Here is a 13,180-nt window from a genome sequence, read left to right as displayed (position 1 = left end):
TACCATAGCTATATTTTCCAACTTCTGAAAAATATAAATATCATAGGTTGAAAAATATGAAAAAACAGATTATTTATAATCTTATAAAGTGTTGATCCTCCAAGTAATAAGTTGCAACTAAAAATCATACCTATAATTAATTGAGGCATAGAAATTAACTGTTTCTATTTAGGACACATTTCTCATATCAGAATAATTATGAAAAAGTTTTATCATATGTTTCTAACCTAAAATTTTAATAGTAGTACGTTTAAATCTTTCAGTTAATGTGGAGGGATGGGTATTTGATCATTGTATAACAAACCCAAGCACAAAAATTTGTAAGTCTACAACTGAACCTCGGTGTCTCACTAATAAAAAAAAAAAAATCAGTCAAGTAGCTTCAACGAGGAAAAAAGACTCAGGGCTTTTTGGGTAGGGATTAGGTGCAATGGCAATATGTGTGCTTAGAACTACAAATTTCTGTAATAACTACAGTCAGAAAAATTGAATATCTGACTTCAGAATGTTTATCTGTGTTCATTTAGAAAACTTGCAAAAGTAAGTCACAGGGGCCAGAGTAGACTAGGGGACTGGAGTACATGCACTGAACAGGGAATAGTAATCCCTGAGCATACCAGTATAACCCCCAAACCAAAAATAATACACACAGTCACACAAAAGCAAGGAGCAAAAACTTGCAATGTTTTTAAACACCCTTTACAATAGTCTTAGTATTTTCGTTTACGGATTATAACTTAACAAAATTTCCTAGATTGACATTACACTTTAATCAAAATGTTTTAACTCTCTAGCCAAGACGTCAACATGATGATGAAAAGTACCAGTTTGGAGAGAGTGTAAAGATACATGGATTGTGAGGGCCAGAGAGATAGTACAGTGGGTGAGGAGAATACTTCCGTTCCACGTGTCTGGCCCAGAATCTATCCCCAGTACTCATAGGTCCACTGAACCCTGCCAGGAGTGATCCCTGAGTGCAGAGATGGGAATCAGTTCTGAGCAACACTGGTGTGACCCCCAAACAAAATCAACCAAATATATAAAGCATATATAAACTATATGTTTATGGATTGTGTAATTAGGAAGCCAAAGAAATTTGAAAAATATGGCTTATATATTTTATAGGGTCATTCAAAGGAACACTTACTTGTTATGAAGGAAATATGCGTAGCATTATCACAGATGCGGGACTGCTGTTAGGAAAAAGAAGCCAAAACACAACCCACTAAAACAAATAATGAGGATATATTGATATTTGAAATTGGCATGAGGGGGTTTCAGCTCTGACAGTAGGCCCTAGAAAGCTGTCTCATCATAGAAGCTTGTAGTCTTGTGTAACTGAATGTGAGGATCAAGAAAAATTTGGCAACAATAAAAGGTTTTTGAAGGCACAAAGACCAAAACTTAATTCAAAACTAGTCATATGGCACCAGAGTGATAGTACAGTGACTAGGGCATTTTCCTTGCATGCAGCCAACCCAGATTCAATCCCCAGCATCCCATATGGTCCCCCAGCACCGCCAGGAGTAATTCCTGAGTACAGAGCCTGGAGTAACCCCTGAGCACTGCCAGGTATGAACCAAAAAGCCAAAAAAAAGAAAAATCCCAAAAGACAAAAAACAAATATAAAACCTAGTCATGTAGCCAATCCTAGTATTTCTGGCTACATTCACCCATGTTGCATTTTTCAGGTAAATAAGGGTCACAAGTAGACAAAGTTTATAAAGCTCTGATTTTAAGTAGAGTGTTTTGTTCTAATTATAAATATGTTTTTCTTGCTGGTGATTTTCTCAAACTATATGTGCTTGGGTTTCAATTATACAATGATCAAATACCCATTCCTCCACCAGTGCCCATTTTCCACCACCACGGGTCCCAGTATCCCTCCCACTGCCCATCCCCTCCATCCCAACTTGCCTCTGTGGCAGGGCATTCCCTTTTGTTCTCTCTCTCCTTTTGGGTGCTGTGGTTTGTAAAAGAGGCAATGGGTGACAATCATGTTTGGTCTATAGTCTACTTTCAGCATGCATCTCCCATTCTGGGAGGATCCTCCCAACACCCTTTATTTGGTTCTCCCTTCTCTATCTGAGCTGCCCTTTCCCGTAGCATGTGCGGCTGGCCTCCAAGCCATGGAGCAGAATTCCTGTTACTAATCTCGGCTATTCTTGGGTGTTAGTCTCCTAATTAAATATATATTTTTAAATGGTGCTGTGGATAGCATGAAGTAAGATAGTGGTTTAAACATTGCTGGGCTGGGGAGATGGCTCAAAAGACAGAAGCATATGTTTTGCATGTGGAGGGCTAGGTTTCATCCCTGGCACCTCAGTCCCTTGAGCAATGCCTTGAGTGATCTCTGAGTACCCCTGGGTGTGACCCAGACATAACATATTTGTATTGTATTGCTCTGTGTTACTGACATATCAAAATACAACATTTATGGTCGGAGGAATATCATAAAAATGATTCTTCATTGATTGGTAGATCTGCTTCCCACCCTTTTTTGTTTTTTCCTTTTCATTATTACAGTGATGGGTGGGAGCTGTCAGCACACACTTGGGGTTTTGCTGCCTGCTGAGTCACCATCTGGGCCAGCTTTCATGCCCTTAGCCATGGTCTTCACTGGATGACACATACTTCTAGTTCTGGTGCTCACACACATTCTTGCTTTCAGAGCTTGCTGTGGGTCTCATGGTGCTCACACCTGTGCTTACTGGGTGGGGTTGGGGATGGGGGATCCACACTCCTGGCCACTTGCTTGACCTGGCTGTGCTGCTTAGGAGATCACATAGTGTCGCAGCGCCAGGGCCCCCCAAATAGTAGAGCTGCTGAGGATACACTTTGTGCTTGTGGATGGCCCTAGGGACCAAACTTGCAAAGGCAAGTCCTCATATTTGCTAGTCTCTGAGCCGTGCTCCACGCCCTTCCCACTCATTTTCCATCCTGGTCTGTAAAGATATAAACCCATGTGTCTAGATAGGGAAATTTGGGGTGTTTAGTATGAAGCAAGAATGGATCGAAAATTGCCTTCCCAGCTTTTATGTTTCCAAGTAATTTTCAAAATCTAATTGTTTGATAAAGATTTTTCTAGAGGAACACGTTTAAAAGACCTTTGCAGATCCGATTTTTAAAATGCATTTTTAAAAGTGTTTTAGAAGTCAAGTTAGGTGTTTCATTTTCCCATATTTATAGAGCCTAAATATAAAGTCTGCTTTTTTTTTTTCTCTCAAATGTAAGACATTCTGATTTTGAATCAGTTCAGTCCTGATGAGTAATAAAAAAACTCAACAACTGCTAAAGTTAATATATAGTACACAAACTGACCCAAGTGAAAAAGTTTTATTGTGTTTTTTTCTCTTTTATCTAGAGTCTGTCACTATGGACAAGGTTCATTACTGTGAAAGATTCATTGAACTCATGATTGATCTAGAGGTAAGAAATGTGCTGGTCATTTAGGGGACTAAAGTGAAGCATATGATTCATGTGTTATGGAATACTTCAGTTGTGGTGGTATTCTGGGTTGCACTTGTTGAAGTGCTAGTGATTATCCTTTTGCTGCGGAGAGATCATGCTTGATATTGTGGAGTGGGATGGGTATCAAAGACCAGGGCCTCAGGCATGCAAGGCCTGTGCTCTACCACTAAGTCACATCTTTTTTTTTTTTTTTAATGTAGCAGTATTGCTCTTCATTTAGCCAATGATTAAGCTGATTGAATTGGGGATGAGCTCCACGTTACTTTAAAAAAAAAAATTTGTAATTGGATATCCATGAGATAGACCATTACAAAGCTGTTCATAATTGGGTTTCAGTCATACAATGATCCAACACCCATCCCTCCACCAGTGTATATTTCCCCCCACCAATGTCCCCTGTTTCCCCACCACCATCTCCCAACAACCAATCCATCACCCCCTACCCTCAGCCTTCCTCTTTCTCCTTTTCCTTTTATGCATTAGAAGTGCCAAGAGGTCTTGGTGTTTGTTCAGGGCATTCAGTATTTTTATTGAGACAGTAAGGCTGGAGTAGCTTTTCAATTGGGTGGCAGCTTTGAGGTGTGGATGTGACTGCTGAGGCTTCTGCCGGAAGTACAGGGAGGTGGGGAGAGGTAGCCCATTCCAGCCCTAAGAAAGCCTGCAGGTTTCAGTCACAAAACCTGCATACCAAAGTTTTCAGCTGACTATATCTTGGTGATATAATCATCCTGAGATGGTGGAGTTGAGTCAAGGATATGGCAGCAATTTTGGATTGTGGAAGCAAGTAGCTGCTGGGGGCTCTACTAGGGCAGGCACAGGCCAACCGGCCTCCCTCCAATTTACCCCAGTCTGTTCAGCCATGCTCAGGTCCGAGATTAACTGTGGCTTTTGATCTCTTTTGAGATTTATCTATGGGTCTCTGAAATAAGGCCAATAAATGAGCTTATATAGCTGAGCAGGAGGGAGTTTGTGGGTGTGGCTTCCATATACCTAACTTTTGGCTCTTTATTTTCTTGGTAAACTTGGTCCCAAGTTGTTGGGGTCTGGCCAAAGGCACAGCAGCAATTTTGGGGTGTCAGGAAGCCTGAAGGCATCATCAGGCTTCTGATGCCCTCGCCCCGCAGGTATAGGTTGACCTGTTGGTGTCACCATACTCCCTTAGTCACATCCTTGAGTCCTTAAATATCTGGTGCCTAAAATTGGCCTTAGTTTGTGCGTAGTTCGAGATGTCCCATAGAAAAGGATGTTAAAAGCAATTGGTCCCTGAAGGTTTTAGATAAATTTTCCCATTCCACATGGTCTACTAAGAGTACAAAAACACTTGGTAACGTTTTTAAATATGTGTCTAGCAATGGCAGTTTGATTTCTGTTGTTTTGATTCCCCCAGATAGAGTTGTTTGTTTTCAACAAGCAGTGCTTCACATATTTAAAGCACGTATTCTACCCGTGAGCAATGTCCTCAGACCTTCGTAGTTTTAGGGGTGGGGCTGGGAGAGGGGAGGGGGCAGTGGATGAGGGGAATGAGGCTATACTCAGCAATTCTCAGAACTTACTCCTCACTCTGTGATCAGGAATCACTCCTGGCGGTGTGCAGGGACCCATACATGGTGCTGGGGAATGAACCCAGTTGTCATGTAAGGCAAGTGTCTTACCTGCTGTACTCTTTCAGTAACCCACACCCACTGCCTCATAGTGTGCAATATTTTCTTGGGTTAGTGGGCAAAATTTTAATCATCCCACTTGTTTAAATGTTTCTAAAATTACTGATCGAAAAAAATTGATGTAGCTGCTGTAGCCTACTTTAAAAATTAAGATTCTGAAGATCTCAGTACTATTACTAGATAAAGTATTTTGATGGTAAGTTCAGGTGCAGAGTCAAAGGGCAGAGGTGATGTAGTTTATACTATATTTCTTTCCTTAGGAAATTAAAAATAATAATCTTGTTCTTATCTAGAGAGATAGGGTTTGTTTTTCTTGACATGAGAATTATTGTATTAAACTAAGTCATTTATGAGATCGTCATTCAAATTCTGACTTTGCCAGTAACTATTCTAATTTATAAGAATCTTGGTCACCTCATCAGTAAAATTAAGAAGGACATTAGTTCGGTGGTTTGCAAATTGTCACAGTTTTTCAGCATTGCTTTCCAATCTTGGAGGGAAGAGAAAGTAGTAAAGTTAATTCCACTTTGGGTCCCTTGTCCACTTTTCTCTTAAAGCAATCCCATTTGGAAAACCTATGTGCAGTACATGTTGGGATTTCATATAGAATCTTAGTTGAAAGCTTCTAGAACATGAAAGTTGTCTTCCAGTGCTGGGTTTTATAGAAACATTGCCACTGAGTTTATTTATTTATAACATGGACCAGATCCTTTGCTTTGTACACAATGACTTTAGGGAGCCAGGAATTACTTTGTGTATGATTAACACTTCTGAATCAAATACTTGCAGACTTAGTCTCTAGCTTAGAGAATATGTGCAAACTTATTGCTGGGGTGGTTATTTTTTTTTTAGGCCCTACTCCCCACAAGACGCTGGTTTAATACCATCCTCGATGACTCCCACCTTTTGGTTCACTGTTACCTTTCCAATCTCGTTCATAGGGAAGAGGATGGCCATCTTTTCTCTCAGGTGAGCATTGATATATTTGAATATATTTTGTGTATTCATTTCTAATCTTTCCTTTTCTTGGCTGGGCAGTGGCAAAGGAAGTGCCAGAACGTGGCACAAAGTAATTTTTACTAAATGTTGAATTAAATAATGTAATTTTTACTAAATGTTGAATTAAATAATGTAGATTTTTAATTAGTTTTTCTAAAGTTAAATCAGTATACAAATTGAGTGGATACATGGTTAGCTAGCCTCTAGTCATTATGTAGTATCACTGTCACTGTCACTGTCCTCCCGTTGTTCATCGATTTGCTTGAGCGGACCCAGTAATGTCTCCATTGGAGACTTTGTTGTTACTGTGTTTGGCATATCGAATACATCATGGGTAGCTTGCCAGGCTTTGCCGTGCGGGCAAGATACTCTCGGTAGCTTGCTGGGCTCTCCGAGTGGGGCGGAGGAATTGAACTTGGGTCGGCCATGTTGGATGCGTGCAAGGCAAATGCTCTACCCACTGTGTTATTGTTCCAGCCCATTATATAGTATAATGTTAATTATATGTTATTCTGATATTGAACTTAGTTATGACTTGGTCCTACCTGTCTATATATTTTGAGCTTGTGTTGGTAATGATTGGAATATAATAGATTATGAGTATTTTAGGCAAACTATCCTTAACCATCCTCTGCTAGCTTTATAGGGCTGGAGTGATAGCACAGCGGGTAGGGCGTTCGCCTTACAAGCGGCCAACATGGCCGACCCGAGTTCGATTCCTCCGCCCCTCTCGGAGAGCCCGGCAAGCTACCGAGAGTATTCGATATGCCAGACACAGTAACAACAAAGTCTCCAATGGAGACGTTACTGGGCCCGCTTGAGCAAATCGACGATCAACGGGAGGACCTTTACCTTTACCTTTACCTTTATCCTTAATATCAGAACTCTCCTCAATATTATAAGCAGACAGTTGGTAGTACGTAAGTAATAAAAATATGTGTATGTGTGTATGTATGTATATTTGTGTGTGTGTGTTTGTGTATGTGTGCACGCACACATACACAGAGTCTGCTGCCTTGAGTAGAAAAGAAAATAAAACGTCATTTGCTGGGGATGGAGCAATAACACAGTGGATGGGGCGTTTGCCTTGCATGCAGCCAACCTGGGTTCTATTCCCAGCATCCCATATGGTTCCCTGAGCACCACCAGGAATAATTCCTGAGTGCAGAGCCAGTAGTAACCCCTGTGCATTGCCGGGTGTGACCCAAAAAAGAAAAAAAATAAAAATAAAACGTCATTTGCTGCATTGGTTGTGAAGAGAGTAAGTATAGTAGTTTTGTTTTGTTTTTTAAGACTTAATTTAGTTTATTTATTTATTTATGTAGGAGTACTGCTATTCAGCCACTGATTAGGCTGAATGAATTGTGAATGAACGCCACCTTACTTTTTTTCCCCATTTTTTATAATTTTATTTATTGAATCATCATGAGAGCAGCTACAAAACTTTTGGGTTTAAGTCTCAGTCATACAATGAAACATCCGTACCTTCACCAGTGCCCATTCTTCACCACCAAAAACCCCAGGATACTCCTATCCCACACCTTTCCCTACCTGTGGGGTAGATAATTTCCAAATTACTCTCTCTCTACTTTGATTGCATTCAATATTTTGACATCAGATCCACCATTATTATTTGGGGTTTTACCCCAACACTCAGATCTGCTGAAAAGGCAACAGTAGACAATTTGTTTTCTATTGTTGGTTATGAATAACATATGATGTCGTGTGGCTGCAGTAGTGGCCGCACGATTTTGAAATTTCAAAATTTTAGCAATTAAATCTAGAGGGATTTCTTGCCAAAACCTGCTGGGTTCCGAGATTTGTTCCTGAGTCTCTGGGATCATGGCCATTAAGCAGCTTGATCAGGAGCAGGTGGAAGGACAACACCCTTTCCTCCTTGGGTGACCCGGTGACAATAACCTACTGCGGGGTCTGGATGCATATCTTCCAAAAGCCACTGGGTTTTGAGATTTGTTTCTGAGTCTCTGGGATCATGGCTGTTAAGCAGCTTGATCAGAAGCCAGAGAGGCCGTTCATGGACGGTGACTCAGGGTCTTGTTGGACAGGGACGAAAGGCCAGGCTCCACCCCCATCCCATGAGGCCCCGCGTATTCCTCACTGCGGGCCAAACCTGACTGTCCAGTGGCCTCTGGAGGATGGTGACCACTGGGCCGCTAGGGGGAACAGGCCAAGGCATGAAACCTATTCCCACCTGGGGTGACCCAGCGCCTGTAACCCATAGCAGGGACTGGAAGCAATTCTCCCAAAAGCCATTGGGTTTTGAGATTTGTTTCTGAGCCTCTGGGATCATGGCCATTAAGCAGTTTGATCAGGAACCAGAGAGGCCATGCCTCCAATTATATAGCTGAGCTGAAGGTGGTTTGTGGGTGTGTCTCCCACATACCTAAACTTTTGGCTGTTTACTTTTTTGGTAAACTTTGCCCCATGTTTTTGGGGTCTGGCCAAAGGCACAGCAGCAATTTTGGGGTATCTGGAAGTCTGAAGGCACCATCAGGCTGCTGATGCACTCGCCTCACAGATTGACCTGCTGGCAGCACCATACGCTTAGAAGTATAGTGTTTTGTTTCCTGTAATATCATCTAGAAAAAAAAATGTCTTCCAACACTTGCCTTCCAGTGAGATCACAGAGATGCAGTTTTTAAATATTTATAGATTTTTGAAGTATATTTTAATCTCTGTGTAAGTATTCATTTTTTTCTCATGACCTCACTAAACTTCCTTCCAGTGATTTGCCTCACACATTAAAAAATACTAAAATCCTTTCTGATGTGCCATAGGTTTGATTTTGAGTGATGTGCCAGAGATTTGATTTTGTTGAGAGTGCTGCCACAAGGGAACCATACCTTCATTAGCAGCAGGAACTAAGCCACAGAAAGCACTTGTGACCATGAAACTGCTGGGGGGAATAAGTAAACAGCTTAGCTTTCCCCAGACTGCTGTGTTTCTCTAATAGGAGCCACATGTTGAGAAGAGCATCTCCACTAGGAATTCTGAAACCCCTGCTCAGAAACTTCTATATAAGCAATTTAAGTAAAAGACCTCAGGAGTCCTCTGGTGGAATACTTTTAAGAATTTGTAGTTACACAGCTGAATCTGTTTTCTTCTTCATTAAACTTTGTGTTTGCTTTGATTAGACCCTTCATATCTCTTAAGTTCTCTGTAAATGTAGGTCATGTATATGAAATACATTTAATTATTTTTGAGGCACACACTTAATTTTCACATAAACTAAGTTCTGTTGGGAAATGCTTATTGGGTGTTTTCATTTCAAAAATTTTTAGCACCTTAAGAGGATATGTGGACTCATTAATTTTATTGGTGTGTGTTCATGTTTTTTTTTTTTAAATCTTATACATCTGTTAATTGAAATATATTCTTTCAGCTTTTGGACATGCTTAAATTCTATACTGGTTTTGAGATTAATGACCAGACTGGAAATGCTCTGACAGAGAATGAGATGACCACAATTCACTATGATAGAATTACTTCTTTACAGGTAATTGAAATGTGGAAAACTGGGTCCTGACTAGGGAGCTGGATAGATCATAGAGCCCTTCTCTCGTATGTTTGAGGCTGGGATTCAATTCCTGGCACCACAAAGTAAGGAAGGAAGAGAGAGAGAAGGGGGAGAGAGAGAGAAAGAAGGAAGAAAGTGAGGAGAGAAGGAGGAATGGAGGGAGGAAGGGGAAGGACGAAAGAAGTGAAGAGAGGGAGACTAAACATAAGTTTAGGTCCTATTATTGTTTCGGTTTTGTAGACTGTACAGAAAAAGTTAAGGATTTAATGGTGTTTTTATCTTGAACTTTGAAATTTTTGATAAAATTTAAATTCTGATAAATTAATAAGTTAGCTTTCTTTCATCGTTCTTAACCTAATCAACTACTGTATGCTACTCAGAAATATAGTTACTACATTTACATACCAGTTTATGAAAATTTAACATTTTGACTTGACAGAGTATGTGCATACATTTTGTATGCTTTTAAAGTAAAAATCGAGCTTAAATTTGCAAAAGAAAATATCTTTGTTTTCTGCTACTAATCACATCATTCCCTTGAGCTCTATTTAACCTGGTGTAGAAAGTAGCTTTTACGTTTTAATTTAAATTCTTTTCTTTTTTTATTCTCCAGTTTTGTCTTGAGGCCACACCCAGTAGTGCACAGGCCTCCCCCCTAATTCTTTCCTTCTGGCTCTATGCTGAGGGATCACTCCTGACAAGGGTTGGAGGGGAACATGTGGGATACCGGAGCTTGAACCTGGGTTGGTTGTGTGCAAGTCAAGCGCCCTACCCACTGTATTATCTCTCCAGCCCCAGCAATAGTGTTTTGGTCCTGCCTCTGCTCTCAGAGTGACAAGGCTTGTGTGTATGTGTCTATCCTCATGGCAGATACACTGCTTGACTGCTTCCCGGTGACAAGATCCCAGGCTTGGGGAAGGTGCTCAGGCTCTAATAGGGGCTGACTATTCCTCATTTACTTGAGCTCAGGCTTCTCTCAGGCTCTGTTTGCCATTGCCTTGAGTGATTCCCGTGGCCGGCTGATGTACAACCTTGGCTCCCTTCTCTGTCTTCCACTATGGGGCACACAAAAACTTCATCTTCTCTGTGCCACTGGACTTTATGGAAGACCAGGGGTATCTCATATGGCTTACTAAATTGCCATGATACCATTCTAGTTTTTGAAGGTTTGTTTTGAGTGGTTTTTTGGCTTGCTTGTTTTGGGGCCACACCAATGGTGCCCAGGGCCTACTTCTGGCTCTGGGTTCAGCGATCGGTCCTGACCAACTTGGGAAATAGTGTCCAGTGCTGGGGTTAAACCCAGCTCAGCTATATGCAAGGGAAGAGTGTTACCTTTTAGTTGTACTATCTCTCTGGCCTTCCTTTTGCACTTTTTGCCTCATGATAATTGGGCAAACTGTATAAGATCCTCTCTCTGTAGAGTTCTAAAATAAAGCTGGAAGAGCCACACGTTGCTGTGATCTCTGCCATGAAGCTTCTGTGTATGATAGGAATTTCCCTTGGGACTTTGTCCCCATCCCATCTTTTTTTTTTTTTTTTTGAGGGGTTGCCATAATCCTCATTAGTCCATTTTTTTTTACTAATAAAATGTTTTGTTTTCCTCCCCTTCCCTGACCACTCAGACATAACCTTATGCCCTTTTTTTTAATAAGATTTTTATTGAAATTTACTTAGAAAGATGTGAAAGAAGACAAAGAGAGGGAATGTATTCAAGATAGAACACAGGAAGCATAGAAACATAGACACAAACAAAGTGAGATTCGTCTGCAAAGGAGAACACAGGTTGTAGAGTGAGCCTATGCCAATTTTTATGTATAATGAAAACAAAACTTTAGAAATTTAAAAATTAAACATTTGCTTTTTTTTGGCCATTACTGCTAGAATAGCTGTAGGTCCTTTCCCGTCCCCATCTGCTACTGTACTGAATATTTCTGGCTGAATAAGGCGAGGTCACATTGAGAAGTAGTACATTGAGAAATGTAAGAAAAGTGCATTTATAGTTTTTAAAATACTGTTTTCACCTTATAGTAGATAGCTTGTAGTTGGTTGTACTTGTAGATATTACTGATTGTGGTTGTTTTATTTATTTAATTTGCTGTTCTTTTCTAGAGAGCTGCTTTTGCACATTTTCCTGAACTTTATGACTTTGCCCTCTCAAATGTGGCAGAAGTAGATACTCGGGAATCCTTGGTCAAGTTCTTTGGACCTCTTAGGTAAGACATCACACAGGCAAACTTACTTTGCTGCTTTTTTCCTGAATTTTTCCTCTGGACTAGAATATATATATATATTTTAATTTCGGTAATATTATTTGTTGAATCACCTTAATGACATCTGGACAAAGCTGTGTTTAGAATTTGGTTATCTTCCATACTAACTGACTGACACCCAAGGACAGTAGACACAAGGGCCAGGAATAATGCCCCATAGATGGATGCCTGTCTCATGAGCTGAGGGAGAAGGCAGCTGGAATAGAGAAGGTATCCCTAAGTCAATGATGGTTGGAGGGATCATTCGGGATGGGAGATACGTGCTGAAAGTAGATGAAGGATCAAACGTGATAACCTCTCAGTATCTGTATGCAAACTATAATGCCCAAAAGTAGAGAGAGAGTATCGGAGGCAGGGGGAGAGTTTGAAAGGGGGAGTATACTGGGGACATTGGTAGTGGAGAATGTGCACGGGTGGAGGGATGGGTGTTTGATCATTGTATGACTGAAACTCAAACACAGAAGCTTTGTTTTCTGTATCTCACAGTGATTCAATTAAAAAAAAAAAGAAATTTGGTTATCTTGGGGTCAGAGCGATAGTATAGCAGGTAGGGCGTTTGCCTTGCACTCAGCTGACCCGGGTTCAATCCCTGCAACACCTGGAAGCTCTTGGTGACTGATTCTGATTCTGTGCTTAGGAGTGACCTCTGGTGGTGCTGAGGCAGCCATATGTGGTGTAGAGGATTCGAGCTCAAGGCTAGTGCCTTACCTCATATTATCACTGGTCCTCATATATGACATTTTTGAATTATCTAAGTATTATCCATCTTTTTTGTGATTTTGGTAAATTCTGTATTTCTCATAATTTATGTTTTCCTAGATAGTAAATTTTTCTTCAATTAGAACATAAAGTTGGTGGAGCTGGAGAGACAGTGCAGCAGGTAGGGCATTTAACTGGCATGCAGCGGACCCGGGTTTAATCCTTGGTACCACCATGAGGTCCCCCATTCTCCACCAGGGGTGACCCCTGAATTCCCGAGCAAGGAGTAAGCCCTAAGCACCGCCAGGTGTGCTACCCAGCCTCGTGCCTAAAAAGAGAGAGAGACAGAGACAGAGAGAGAGAGAGAAAAGAAAACCCATAAAGCTGGTATCCCATTATTCAGTCACTTATAAGCATAATACAAATATATATGCAGTATATGTCATACTATTAGTATGCCTTTGAAAAAATTTCATATGTCTAGTATTCATGAAAAAATAATATTCTCTGGCACTTGCCTGCTAATATACTTTTTAAAAATA

At 40.7% G+C, this 13,180-nt stretch overlaps 1 protein-coding gene across 1 annotated transcript in view; it reads left to right on the top strand.

Moving 5' to 3' along the window:
* The window catches only part of AQR (aquarius intron-binding spliceosomal factor), a 99,807-nt gene that overhangs the window by 28,093 nt on the left and 58,534 nt on the right, over positions 1–13,180 (top strand). Inside the window, exons 10-13 of the mRNA XM_056133320.1 lie at positions 3,365–3,429; positions 5,985–6,101; positions 9,535–9,648; positions 11,779–11,882. Coding sequence (XP_055989295.1) covers positions 3,365–3,429; positions 5,985–6,101; positions 9,535–9,648; positions 11,779–11,882 — 400 coding nt within the window. The remainder of the gene's footprint in view (positions 1–3,364; positions 3,430–5,984; positions 6,102–9,534; positions 9,649–11,778; positions 11,883–13,180) is intronic.

This window comes from Sorex fumeus, unplaced genomic scaffold (assembly GCF_029834395.1).
Source record: "Sorex fumeus unplaced genomic scaffold, SorFum_2.1 ptg000098l, whole genome shotgun sequence".
Lineage (NCBI taxonomy): Eukaryota > Metazoa > Chordata > Mammalia > Eulipotyphla > Soricidae > Sorex > Sorex fumeus.
Note: the sequence above shows the minus strand (reverse complement) of the source record. Positions and strands in the feature narration are given on the sequence as shown.